Source organism: Acanthisitta chloris, unplaced genomic scaffold (genome assembly GCF_000695815.1).
Source record: "Acanthisitta chloris isolate BGI_N310 unplaced genomic scaffold, ASM69581v1 scaffold4405, whole genome shotgun sequence".
Classification (NCBI taxonomy): Eukaryota; Metazoa; Chordata; class Aves; order Passeriformes; family Acanthisittidae; genus Acanthisitta; species Acanthisitta chloris.
The window spans coordinates 43,976-56,978 of NW_008675214.1; the positions used below are offsets into that span (position 1 = coordinate 43,976).

The 13,003-nt window shown below is 36.0% G+C and overlaps 1 protein-coding gene across 1 annotated transcript in view; it reads left to right on the forward strand.

Moving 5' to 3' along the window:
- Nucleotides 1-13,003, forward strand: part of LOC103803101 (rapamycin-insensitive companion of mTOR) — a gene marked incomplete at its 3' end in the record, with an annotated part of 41,027 nt that overhangs the window by 25,425 nt on the left and 2,599 nt on the right. Inside the window, exons 14-20 of the mRNA XM_009075637.1 lie at nt 1,043-1,143; nt 2,603-2,765; nt 3,155-3,256; nt 5,620-5,666; nt 8,848-8,983; nt 9,566-9,765; nt 10,776-10,902. Coding sequence (XP_009073885.1) covers nt 1,043-1,143; nt 2,603-2,765; nt 3,155-3,256; nt 5,620-5,666; nt 8,848-8,983; nt 9,566-9,765; nt 10,776-10,902 — 876 coding nt within the window. The remainder of the gene's footprint in view (nt 1-1,042; nt 1,144-2,602; nt 2,766-3,154; nt 3,257-5,619; nt 5,667-8,847; nt 8,984-9,565; nt 9,766-10,775; nt 10,903-13,003) is intronic.

Below are 13,003 nucleotides of genomic sequence, written 5' to 3' on the forward strand. Positions count from 1 at the left end.
TTCAGTCAGATTTTTTGAGGTTTGTTAATCTTTCTTTTTTTTTCCAAATGAACTATTTTATAAGAGATGATAAGGTTGTGAAATACAGCTTTGTCTTAAAAAATTTGACTTGTCAGACAGTCTGCATCTTCAGACTCATTTCACTGGTACTTAATGCCAAAAAAACCCAAGATCACAATCTTCAGATAAAAGATTGCTTATTACTACAGTGATTTACAATGTCTTAGGTCAGCAGCGTGGGTCACAACCACAATATATCCGTTTTTTAATCCTTTCAGTGATTTTTCTTTAAATAATTGATGGAATTTCTTGGGTATTCAGTCAGTTGTGTAGTTTAAAAAGAGGAATCTGTAATAATGTATGCAATTTTTCTGGTTTCCTGAATACTTCTGAATGAGAGTAACTTGCTAACATTGAAAGATACTGCAAAATATAGGCATTCTTTGATTTTCTGAAGAGATTATTTATTACTCAGACATGACTTTATAAAAAAACCCTGAATATTTGTATTTTTATTTAGTTTTTCACAGATGCAAGTAGTTTATCCTCATTTTTTAGTTTCCAAAAATACTTGCAGAACTACCTAAAGTTAAATATCTAGTAACTTAGGAAGTTGTATTAATCGATCAGTTGGGGTTTTCATGCAGTAATGTTTTAGTAGAGATCAGCAGCTTCAATTGTATTTCTGATTTAGATTTTTGCAGTACTTTGATGCACATGGCATAAGTATATCCAGTGCTTTGCAAGTTTTTGCATGCTACCACTTAAAAAATACCACCAATGCAAACAATGTAGACTATAAAGCTCTAAAATCCAGAATTGGCTTGAGTTACCTTCAACTGTGTTGTAGGTTTAGTTAGATAACAAATTCAAAATGTTATGTGTAATTATGCTCTGACATTAGTTTCATTGTCATAAATTTGTGAGTGTCTTGTGAAAAGTTGTAGATCCTTTAAATGCTTATCCTATAGAGATGGCTGAAATTGTTGTAATAAATTATTCTAACTTAATCTTTTATTGCTGTTTTGTTGGGTTTTTTTAGGCAAACACAATTCTTCCTCATTCTCACAGCCATCACCTGCACTGCCTACCAACACTGATGAATATGGCAGCATCTTTTGACATCATGAAAGAGAAAAGATTGTAAGAATTCTAAGTTACATTTAAGAGCAAAAACCTCTGTCAAAATAATGCCCTCTTTTGGGTACTTCACACAGTTTAAACCTCCTGATGAAAGGAAGTTGAATGATTTGATAGATTTAGATATCTTCAATATGTATTTCTTTAACTCTGTGTCCTTAGTTGCATTTATGTAGAAGACAAATGAAGTGTGTTGGGTTTTTTTCTAATAGGAGATTATGGGAAGTGTTTTTGTTAATTATTCTTGCCATTCATGATCTCTCTTGTCAGACCAATGTTCTGATAAACTTAAAACGTTCTGTTTTGTCTTTCGTTGTGTTGTCAGTAATAAATTACAGAATGTTTCCATACTTCTACTGTGAAATGATAAATGCCACTTGTAGAGTGCTTCCTAAAAGTGTAGTCCTCTTCTGGTTTTTAGTTTTGAAGGTTTCTTACAAAGCAGTAGATGATTTTGATACAAAAAACCACAGGTGGTTTTAAAAAATGGCCTATGTGAAACTTCATCAGAGGATATTTCACATGACCAGAGTGGTGGGGTGAGAGGAAGGATGAAGAGCAGAAGGGATATGCTTGTGGATTCCTTGACTTGGTTTGTTTTTTGGCATTTGTGGACACACCTGATAGAGTAGTAAGAATTTCTGTTTCTGTTGGGGAAAAAAAACCAATCTTGTAGCAGTATTTTTTATCTGGGGTCAAGATCTGTACTGTTTCGTGCTCTGAAAAACTGTAGTCCATGTTATGGATTAAATGTATGTAATTGAGTGACCAAGTTCAAAGGTATTTCTTTAAAGATAAAATAAAAGCACTCTCCTACACTATGAGGGTTTTTGTTTATGGGGAAGAAAGGTAGACTCAACTCCTCCTTTTCAGACTTCTGTGTTTTATTTGCTCAGCAGGTGGGGGATTTTTCTGCTAACACTAGTTTGTAATTAACTGTTTCTGCCCTTGTCAGCTGTCATTTCGATTGCTTCCTATCTTTTCCTGGAAACCTTCTTACATGCTGTTGCTGAACTGTTTAGATACAAGAGCAGGAAGTGTACTAGTGATACTTCTGCCACCCTCGGAGGCGGAGGGAAGGGAATTTATAAGAAGAGCTTTGTTAGCCTAAATTGAAGCTCACCCCCTGAACTGTCAACTTTACTGCAGAATGTTGGTCTGCTCTGACATCTCACAGTGTAAATCAACTTTAAAGTGTCTTCTGTGAACTGTGACAGACACCACTCATTGCAGAATGGAGGAAGAGTTATCAATAAGGGTCCTACTTAAGTGCTTTCAGAAATTCTGAAAGATAATTTTCTGTATAGTTCCAGTACAAGACTGAGGCTTAACTGATGTATAAAAACTTGTCAGAATTGTTGGTCAGGTCTTTCTTAAGCTGTTTACTCAAGAGGTAGTGATGGTTTTTAGTTTGATAATAGTTGCCCAATACTGATTATAGTATTTTTTATTTTTCTATTAGACGAGCAAGTGCAGCGCTCAACTGCTTAAAACGTTTTCATGAGATGAAGAAAAGAGGACCTAAACCTTACAGCCTCCATTTAGATCATATTATTCAGAAAGCAATCTCAACACACCAAAAAAGGGATCAGTACCGTGTGCAGAAAGACATCTTTATTTTAAAGGTATTGCCACTGTTGATCTTTCAAAACTTACTTTGACGCTGTATTTTGGAGACTTGGATCCTACTCTGCAGTCTTCACACATCTAATTCAGAGCCATTTGTGTGATTTCTTTGTAGTGGGGATTTTTTGGCTTGTCTTGTGGGTACTTGTGGATACTATACTGCATTTCTAGAAATTGAGCAAAATTCCAATAATTTTTAATGCTTTATGAGATCAGTGGTGTTCTCTTACTTTTAGATTTTTAATGCAGTACTATAACCATACAATGTACCTTAGATGCAAATGACTGTTGAGCATAGCCCGTTAACATGAATAGTAATATATCATGTGGCAAGACTGAAAAAATGATCCAAGGAAACTTAGTGTAGTTTTTCATGTCTGTATTCCAGGATACAGAGGAAGCACTCATCATGAATCTTCGGGACAGCCAAGTTCTCAATCACAAAGAGAACCTTGACTGGAATTGGAATCTAATCGGGACCATACTGAAGGTGAGCTTATAAAGGACATGATAATATTTTGAAAACATTGTTTTGAGAAAGTCTGTTTCACATGTGAGCTTTGACTTTCTAATATTAATTCAGTAGTTCATCCAATAATCTGTTCTATTTCAGAAAACTAATTTCTCAGAAATTTAGTCAGTTCTGTTGTAGTGTCTTTGTATGCAGCCCTTAAACTATCCAAAAATATACTACAATTAAATTCACAATTTTCTTAATGAGTATGTATTAAATGTTCTATATCATAGACTTTACAGAATTAGCTATATTGTCTTTAAAGCTGCTAATACTATAAGATTTCAGTTGACTCTAGAGGGATAGTGCCTCATTCAGTGTCACAGCACATTTTTTTTATATATATGTAACATGAACTGAAGGTTAAAGCCAGAGATGGGTTCTAGATAAAACTTCAGATACTTAGACTGAGCCACATATGAAGCCTTCATTAGTGTACAACCTCATTGAATGTTTTGAACTAATACAAATACTCCCGTTGCATCAAGTTCTTTACAAAATTTGATTTTAAAATGTAAAGGAAATGCCTGACAGTGAGGCCATTGTTTTAAATATATTTAATGCACAGCTTTCAAGATGCTGCCTCTTCTTGTAAGCAAGAAATTTACTTCCTTGAGTAAGAAAACTTTGAGTGAGTGCCCAAGTATAATCTTCAAACCAAAATAGCTCCTCTTATTCTGTGCATCAAAGCCATCCTTCTGTTGAGTAACATTTTCTTAATGTCTTTACTGTGTTGTTACAAAGATGGTGAAAGTGCAAAAAAAAAAATGATGTCAATCATAAACAAAACTATGTTGGTTTTTTTAAAAAAAAGAAAAACTAAATATTTCTGTGCCTTTTTTTCAGGGACTGATAAACTTGAAAGAGCAAGAATCTGTCTGGTATAAAGACCTGAATATGTACATAACAGTGGCTCTACCAATTTTCACTGTTTACAATCTTTTTTACTGCAATTATTAGATTTAGTGGGTTATTAGATACCTACTATTAGTCATAGGTATTTTTGCCTTTGATTCAGTATTAAAGGTATTATCAGGAAACTGTTCATAAGACTCTTACTGTTAATTAGTCTTTGTAGTACTTTGACAATGAAAACTTTATGAAGTTGACCATTAGCATGTTTTGGATTTTTTTTAACTGAAATTTAGGTCAAACTCCAATTTCTCTGCTATCCCAGACCTCCCCTGCAATGTTTTTTCTAATGTCCTGTCGAACAGTTGCTATTGTCTCAAATCAGGGACTTCTTTCAGAACAAGAAGTGTGTGTGTTTTCTGGTTTACTTCTAACCACTTCTGTTCCTGTTAAGCTGCACAACACCAGCATAAACGGAGATAATGTTATCAGAGTGGTCCATCTTTAGTCCTCAAACAGGATCCAGATTCCAGTATTTGAACTTTGCTATCTCATTTGGCTACTTATTCCCTCTTGTCTGTCGCAGCCTTGTGTCTGTGGAGCATCAGCTCTAGCCAGCCGCCTCACTACATGCATCTCAGGTGGTCCCTTACTGCCTTTTTGACTTGCTCAGCTTGCTCTCTAAGCTTCTAAAAGAGCAGGAAAAGTGTCAGCCTCAATCTTTACCTGGCACTGTTATTAGTGTAGTGAGTTTTACTAATCATGAAGTAGTACACTACATGTCTTAGTACTGGAATACCAATTGCAGATGTAGAACTGTGTCACACAGATAGGAAAGAAGGATGTTTTATGCATTTTTTTTATCCCTCACAAGAAGATACACACTAGTAGCAAAAAAAATAATAATCTGAAACTATAAAGACAACAGAAGGCTGTAAAAACAGAGGAAAGCATAATGGGAAGACAGGATAGGTCCTGAAGAGAGTATTATTCTTCATGTGGTCCTTCTTGAAACATCTTAGAAAATATCAACAGCGGAGTTTAAATACTCCTTTCATAAGCAGTATTTAAGTGAGCTATAATGATTATTTTTAAGCTAAATCTGATTAATATTGAAAACAGCAACCAAAAAATTATTTGCCTATTTTATATGTCAAAGTTTTTTTTATTTGCAGAGAAGAAACTGAGCAAAATGGTTTACTTTTCATACTCTTCATAGTTTTCTATTGGAATTGTGGCCTTGTACACGTATGATGTGATCAATATTCCCCGTCCTTCTCTAGAAAAAAACCTGAACAGTTCTTGAACCAGGAAGTGTGGGCTTTTCAGTAAAATAAGGGCTTTTCTAAGAGGTAATGTTAGATGCAAGAAAACTTAGACTTCTAATTATTAGGTAAATATAACTTGATAGAAATAAGTAAATTTTAGTGACTAATCAAGGACTGATGTACAAGTTTCATATAATGCTATATTTGTTGTTTTTCTAGTGGCCTAATATAAATCTAAGAAACTATAAAGATGAACAGTTGCACAGGTATGTAAAAAATTACGTAGACTTTCTTTGAAGAAATAAATTTGGAAAACCTGGTTTTTAGTCTTGCAATAAAATACTCCTTGGATATATCACCTTTCTTAAATTTAATCATTAGATAGGCAGCAAAAATGAAAATCCGGATAATTAGGTTTCGCTGTTTGCATTAAATAGGTGTTTAAACTGCTTTTTTATTTACAGATGCTTTATACATTTATTCCCATAACAAAAATCATACTAGCTTTGCAAATGCCCTGTTTAGTTTTGAAACCTAAAAGTGTTAGTTCTTTGATATTTCAAACATTTTTTCAAACGTGATATTTCAAATGTGTTTTGTGTCAGCACTTGGCAAATTTTGATGGAATAAGTCTACAGTTGTTCGGTTTTATAGTTGCAGCTTTCATCAGAAAACAAGAGGAAGTTATTTCTAGTATCTGCTAATGGCAAGGGAAGCAAGTGTGATTTGGGAAAAAAAAGCCAACCAAAAATAAAACCAGTACAGTTCTGGTTCCTTTCATGTGTGTTGGCATTAAGTTTTTATTACTTGTGTGCGTGTGCTCTCATGGTGTTACTAATTAGTTCTTGGATGTTACTTTCAACATGCATTTCAGAAATGCATTGAATTATTTTGAATGGTTCTGGATTTGTGAGCATGGAAAACTACTTCTGCATGAGTTTGAGGGAAAAACAAAAGATAGAACATGTGCCGAAAGGCCCAGGCTGCTCTGTTTTTAATTTTTACCAGAAGTAGTTGGGCTACTTCAATAGCATGTTCTCAGCATAAGCAGTAGTCCCATAGTAACCATAGCCATCATTTAATTTGGCATTTGTAGTTTTTCTGGGTTTCCTTCACAGCATTTATTGCCAATCTGTGCTTTGTGGTAAAGGATTATTTTCCAAATTTGTTGGTTTATAACATCATCAAGGTTGGAAGAGATCTTTACGATCATCTAGTCCAACTGTTAACCTGTCACTCTGCTGTGACACCTAAACCTAAACTGTATCTTCCAGCGCCAGATCCAGACTCCTCTTAAACACTTCCAGGGATGGTGACTCCACCACCTCCCTGGGTAACCTATTCCAGTGCCTGGCCACACTAACTGAAAATTTTTTTCCTAATATCCAAGCTGAATCTTCCCTGTTTCAGTTTAAGGCCATTCCCTCTCATCCTCTCACTGCAGGCATGGCAGAAGCGACCAACCCCCACCTCTCTACAACCCACCTTCATGTAGTTGTAGAGAGCAATGAGGCCACCTCTTCTCAAGATGAGAAGAGGAACTCCCTTCAGTATAACATTGCTTCTCTAAAGCAATGTCTGCAGTCCCAATTCTGACACCAATGCCCACTCCTCTTTCTACCTATTTGGGGCCATGTTCCTGTTCCCTGGATTTGTGCTACACGCAAGCATTATTCAGTGCCTAAATAATTTCATTCCAAATAAATTGAGAAAATCTAGGATTGAATTAGTGTAAAGCTTCTGCAGTTCATTGATCCTTCCTGCAGGATTGTGGATTAAATGATTTAATGCTCTTCTCTTGTTTAGTTATAACTAACTAAGCCCCAAACCTCTGTAGTTTCACTGCTGATCATAAAATTTCAGCCCCTTTGTTTTGCAAGTGTAAATTACGTTTATTTGTCCTTCCACAAGTTGATTTTTTTTTTTTTACGTTAGTGTTTCGTTGTGGTGATCTTATGGCTGCTGAAGTGAAATTCCCAATTTGTGGGGGTTTTTTTAAGATAGATTCCTTCATTTCGTATACATTTAATGCAGTGTGTATATACATATAGAATGATAGAATAAATCAGGAAAGACCTCAAAGGTCATGAAGTCCAACTGTTCACTGCTATACAGTGTCCCCAAGTGCCATGTCTACACAACTTTTAAATCCCTCCAGGGATGATGACTCCAGCACTTCCCTGGGCAGTTCAAATGCCTGACCTCTCTTTTAGTCAAGAATTTTTTCCTAATATCCAGTCTAAACTTCCCTTGGTGCAACTTGAGGGTATTTGCTCTTGTCCTGTCCCTTATTACCTGGGAGAAGAAACTAACCCTCACCTGCCTACAACCTCCTTTCAGGTAACTGTAGACAGTGATAAGGTCTCCCCTGAATCTCCTCCTCTCCAGGCTAAACACCCTCAGCTCTATCAGCTGCTCCTCATCAGACTTGTGTTCCAGACCCTTCCCCAGCCTCACTGCCCTTTTCCGGACACACTTCAGCACCTCAATGTCTGTCTTGTAGTGAGGGGCCCAGAACTGCACACTTGTATGTGTACATACATATATACACAATTAAATATACACATCTATAAATTTGTATGTTAATGCATATTTATTTCTAATAACCCTGAATAAAATACATTTAATTTGACAAAATTTCATTAAGCCCTCAGATTTCCATTATAATTGACCCTGTGTTTGGAGTAAGGGAAAGTGGTCTACTCTGACCTTTTTAACTAAAGGTACAGTGCTGTAATTAAGTTTACTTAATACTTGACACATCTACCTTCTGGTGGAACATTCTGTGTTACTTTAAAGCACAAATGTATGTTTACTTTTTTATGAAGAATTGAGTAGAGGAGGATCTTTGCTAAAGATTATTCCTGTGTTGCAGAACTCAAGCTACATTGCTTATTGTAATTTCAAAGAGTCTGAGAGTCCACATTTGCAGTCACTGTGTTACGTTTCAGAAATGGTTAAGTGAGGTGAATGAAAATAGTGTTGCTGAATAAGTAAGACCTTTTCCTGGCAGAACACAAAAACGTGTTTTTCACAGTAGCATTAACTGTTGTAGCTGAAGAAAACTCAGGTCACAAGATTCTTTTTTAGCTCTTTGTTAGTTTAGGTAATAGTCTTTGAAATGCACCAGAGGATAAATTACAGCAGAGTAAATAATGCGAATGAGAAGCAAGCTATGGCTTCTGAGAGTATAGAGGTTTTAAGTTCTTTTGCTGATAATAAGTCATTGCATAGAAAACCCTTTCTGTCACACAATACAGCAGCACCTCTGAAATTGTGTTAGGATAGATTCATTACTGTTACCTGCTACTCTTGTAATAACTTTTGGAAATTTGTTGCCAATAAACCAATTTAATGATAACATGTCTTTTCTAGCAGCATCGTTTTATATTGTGAGACTGTCCTTGTTGTACTGAAAAGTAGCAAATTCTTTTTTGCTTTCTATAGGTTTGTAAGGAGATTGCTGTATTTCTACAAGCCTAGCAGTAAGCTCTATGCCAACCTGGATCTGGACTATTCCAAGGCAAAGCAGCTCACTGTTGTGGGTTGTCAGTTTACTGAATTTCTTCTTGAATCAGAAGAGGTAAGAAATTTTCAGCTACAAGACTAGGGGTACAATGAGTAGCCTTGCTGTATGTCACTTGGAGAAAAACTTAAATTTTTGGTAAAGACTTCTGAGACTTTGGGTGTTAAGTTTAAAGTGATCAGTAATTAAGAAATATAACTTAAAATTAAAATGAATTGTCCAGATGGGACACAGGAAGATGAGTATGTTTATTTGGAAGTTTTATTAAATTCAGCCTGGTTAAATGCAACTTAAGAGTTTGGAGGGATTTTTTTATTATTTTTACTATGTATAGCCTCCTTTTTCTACCTCCTATCTTCTTTTGTGCTAAAAACTTTTATGCCTCAGGTCAGAGGAAAATGTCATTGAATAATCTTTTCCCTTTTCCTGGAAAGAAAGAATGGGTCCTAAGATGCCTCCAAGCTTAACTCCTTTTATTTGCCTTGAATCTTTTTCTTTAGTCTGAATTGTTTGCAGCCTGCATTTCTGTTTTCCATCTGTATTGTGTTTGTACATTCTAAGAAATTTAAAATGGTGGGCTTCAGTAGAGACAGGACACAGTTCTGTACTAACAGATGCTATTCCTCTTTGTTTTGTTAGGATGGACAAGGTTACCTGGAGGAATTGGTTAAAGATATTGTACATTGGCTCAACTCTTCATCAGGAATGAAACCTGAACGTAGTCTTCAGAATAATGGGTTACTAAATACTGTTAGCCAGCACTACTTTCTGTTTTTTGGTACTTTATCTTGTCACCCTCATGGAGTGAAAATGCTTGAAAAATGTAATGTGTTTCAGTGGTGAGTGTTCTCATTCTGTTTGAATTGTGCTTACAGTGTCATAGATATGTAAACTGTGTGTGAGTGCCACCATCTGGAAAGCTGAAAAGCTGAAAGTTATTTTGACTTACTTACAGGTAAAGATCCCCATCTTTTTTTTAAAGAAGGGGTCTTTTAGTCTGTCATTCCTAAACAGATAGACGTGATTGTGGCATAACCAGGTTACTTTTTCCTGTCCACACCTGTCTGTCAGAGATCAGTATCAGGAAGGATTAGAGTGTACTGAAAAGAAGGGGGGTGGGGGGCTAGAAAGAAAAACAAACAAAACCCAAAACGCACAAACTTCCAAAGGCTGTTGGGTATCATACTGTTTGTGAAATGTGTTGCTGTGTGTTGTATTTATATACTTCAGTCCTGTATATTTGAGTGAAGTTCTGAAGTTCAAAAGATTCAGGTACTTCCTTTGGGAATAAATTGGCTAGTGACTAATACCAGTTTATTTAAATATAGTAAACTTCAAGCAAAGATGCAGGTATTTTGATGTACTTTTTTTCCCCTAATTACATTGGTTTTGTTGATTATTAGCAGGTTTTTTACTGACCTCAAAACTCAATTAACAATAAAATCTAGACAAATAATAGGACTAACCTGATGGCAAGCTTCATACACAATGTTTTGCAATGAAGAATTGTTTGCAGAGCTTCATGAACATTAATTTTGATACTCATAATTGCTAATTAAAGTATGCTGGCAAAATTATTGCGGAGCAATTAAAAAAAAAAGTGTTGGTTTGAGGTTTTCCCTTTGCACTTTAGTGCATTCTTTGGTCCCCATTTGACTTCACAGCTCTAACAGTTTAAGGTTGCTCCATGTCATATGATAGCTTACATATATATTCTGCATTAATAGAAATGTAAGTCTGATTCAAAGTACTTCAGTTTAAATTATTGATTGATTGAATAAATAGATGGGTTTGAGTGGGTTCTAATGCTAATTTTTCTTTTCTTCTTCCTCCCCTTCCATGCCTGCAGTCTTCTTAATCTTTGTTCTTTGAAGAACCAGGATCACTTGTTAAAGTTGACCGTTTCTAGTCTGGATTATAGCAGAGATGGATTAGCAAGAGTCATCCTTTCTAAAATCCTCACAGCAGCTACTGATGTAAGTTCAGTTCAATTTACATTCCATTGTAATTTGACACTAGACAGTTATTTTGTTATTCAAGGTGTATGACTTCATTTTAAAGCTATTACATGTCCAGAAAGGTTTCTCTTTTCATGGTCAGAGAAGAGAAGCTCCTACTCATGTAGTTTTTTTAATTGTTGTGAATATTGTATTTGTGCTCAAGAAATTAAGTCATTCAATAGAGGTTTCTCTCATGTACAAAGAATGCTAAAGTGTTGATATGTATAAACTAAGTGTAACGTTATTATCTAGGTCAGTAGACATCTTAAATCAATTGCTATCACAAACATAAATATGTATTTCAAGCAGTACTAAACAGGTTCACCTTCCGGTAGTAGATACTGTTTCGATAATGATTGAGGTTACTATGGTGAAACTGAGTAGAAGCTATAGTTTCTGGAATGAGGGGGACAGTTCAGAAATAGGCATTGGGATTTGTTCTCCTTAGTCAAAGGTGAGTGGGAATAAAATGCAGACTTATGTGGACTTGGAAGAGGAAACTCATGAACTTTTAAGGTGTAACATCATTCGACAAGCAACCATTGATGTCAGGGAGATGACAATTAGTAAGCTGAAATCTAACTAGGAAGGAACTTTCATTACTTCACACAGAGTTGTCTCTGTCACCTGAACAGACAGAATGTATTCTGGAGTGGATGAGAGAGAGAATAAATAAAGTAGGTCCTAGTGTCGTGGTTTAACCTCAGCCAGCAGCCAAGAACCATGCAGCTGCTCACTGCTGCTCATTCCTCCTCCCCCCTCTTGCCTCCCAACCAGGAGGAATGGGGAGGAGAAAAATTAAGTATGTAGGTTGAGATAAGAACAGTTTAATAATAATAATAAAGAGTAGAATGAGCTAAAATGCTAATGCATAATAAAAAGAACAAAACCAGTGATGCACAATACAATTGCTCAGCACCCGTGGACAGGCACAGCCCCGAACCTCCCCCCGGATCGGCCCTTCCATGATGTGCCATGGGGTGGAATATCCCTGTTCAGGTCACCTGTCCCGGCTATGCTCCCTCACAGTTTTTTGTGTATCTTCTCACTGGCAGAGCATAAGACACAAGAAAGAAAATGTCCTTGATTTAGGATAAATACAACTTAGCAGAAACCAAAACATCAGTGTATTATCAACAGTATTACCACTCCGAATCCAAACACTGCACTACACTAGCTACTGAGAAAACTAACTCCATCCCAGCTAAAACCAGCACAGCTAGCTTTAAATATCTCATTGTATTCTGGAAGAGGAGAAAAGAAATTGAGGATATTTCTCTGAGATTATCAAAGATATGATGATTCTTATAGGTGAAGAGTAGAATCTGAAAGTAATGAAGATAGCTGAGGTTGAAAGAATGACTCATTTAAAGAAGCGAGTGAAGCTTCCTAGTGGCTTTTAACTTTCATAATTGACATCTAAATTCTGTTTAAAAGGAATAAAAATATATGGAAATGAGCATAATTTATGAAAAACTGCATTTTGTAGGGGAGAAAGACCATCTCCAGTAGGCTTCTTTCCTTCTGTATCTTAATTCCCCAAGACATTTCTGATTGAAATGCCTTGTCTTTTTATTTCAAAAGCTAAAGATGCTATTTTTCTTAGGTACTGAGGCTGTAACCTCAAACACCTTTTAGAACTACCCAGATCTGTGAAGCAGGCATGTTAGCCATTTGCTAACAAGTGGGTCTGAACAGGGAAAGCTAATTTATGTAGCCTTGCAGATTAGTGAAGGAGAAGTGCATCTTAACCTGCTTTCAGATGTGCTTAGGTCATTCATGCTAAAGCAAATTCATGCTGTCTCAGCTGCCTTTCTGCCAGTTTGTGGTGGAAACAGTAGAGTAGCCAGTATGTCCTCAGGTGCTGCAGTTCATGACCTCAGATTTTAACCTCATAGGTGTCTATGGGGTAGACTTACCCTACACCCACTGGTATCTATGCTGAGCTGTATGTAGTCAGCTGAGCATAGTAACTTAAAACTTGGTCATCACTTCTAAGAGTCTCAAAGTCCTTTAATAATAAAAGTAAGAACCTTCTGACAGATTTAGTATAGGCTTTATTTTTGTTTTTCATGTA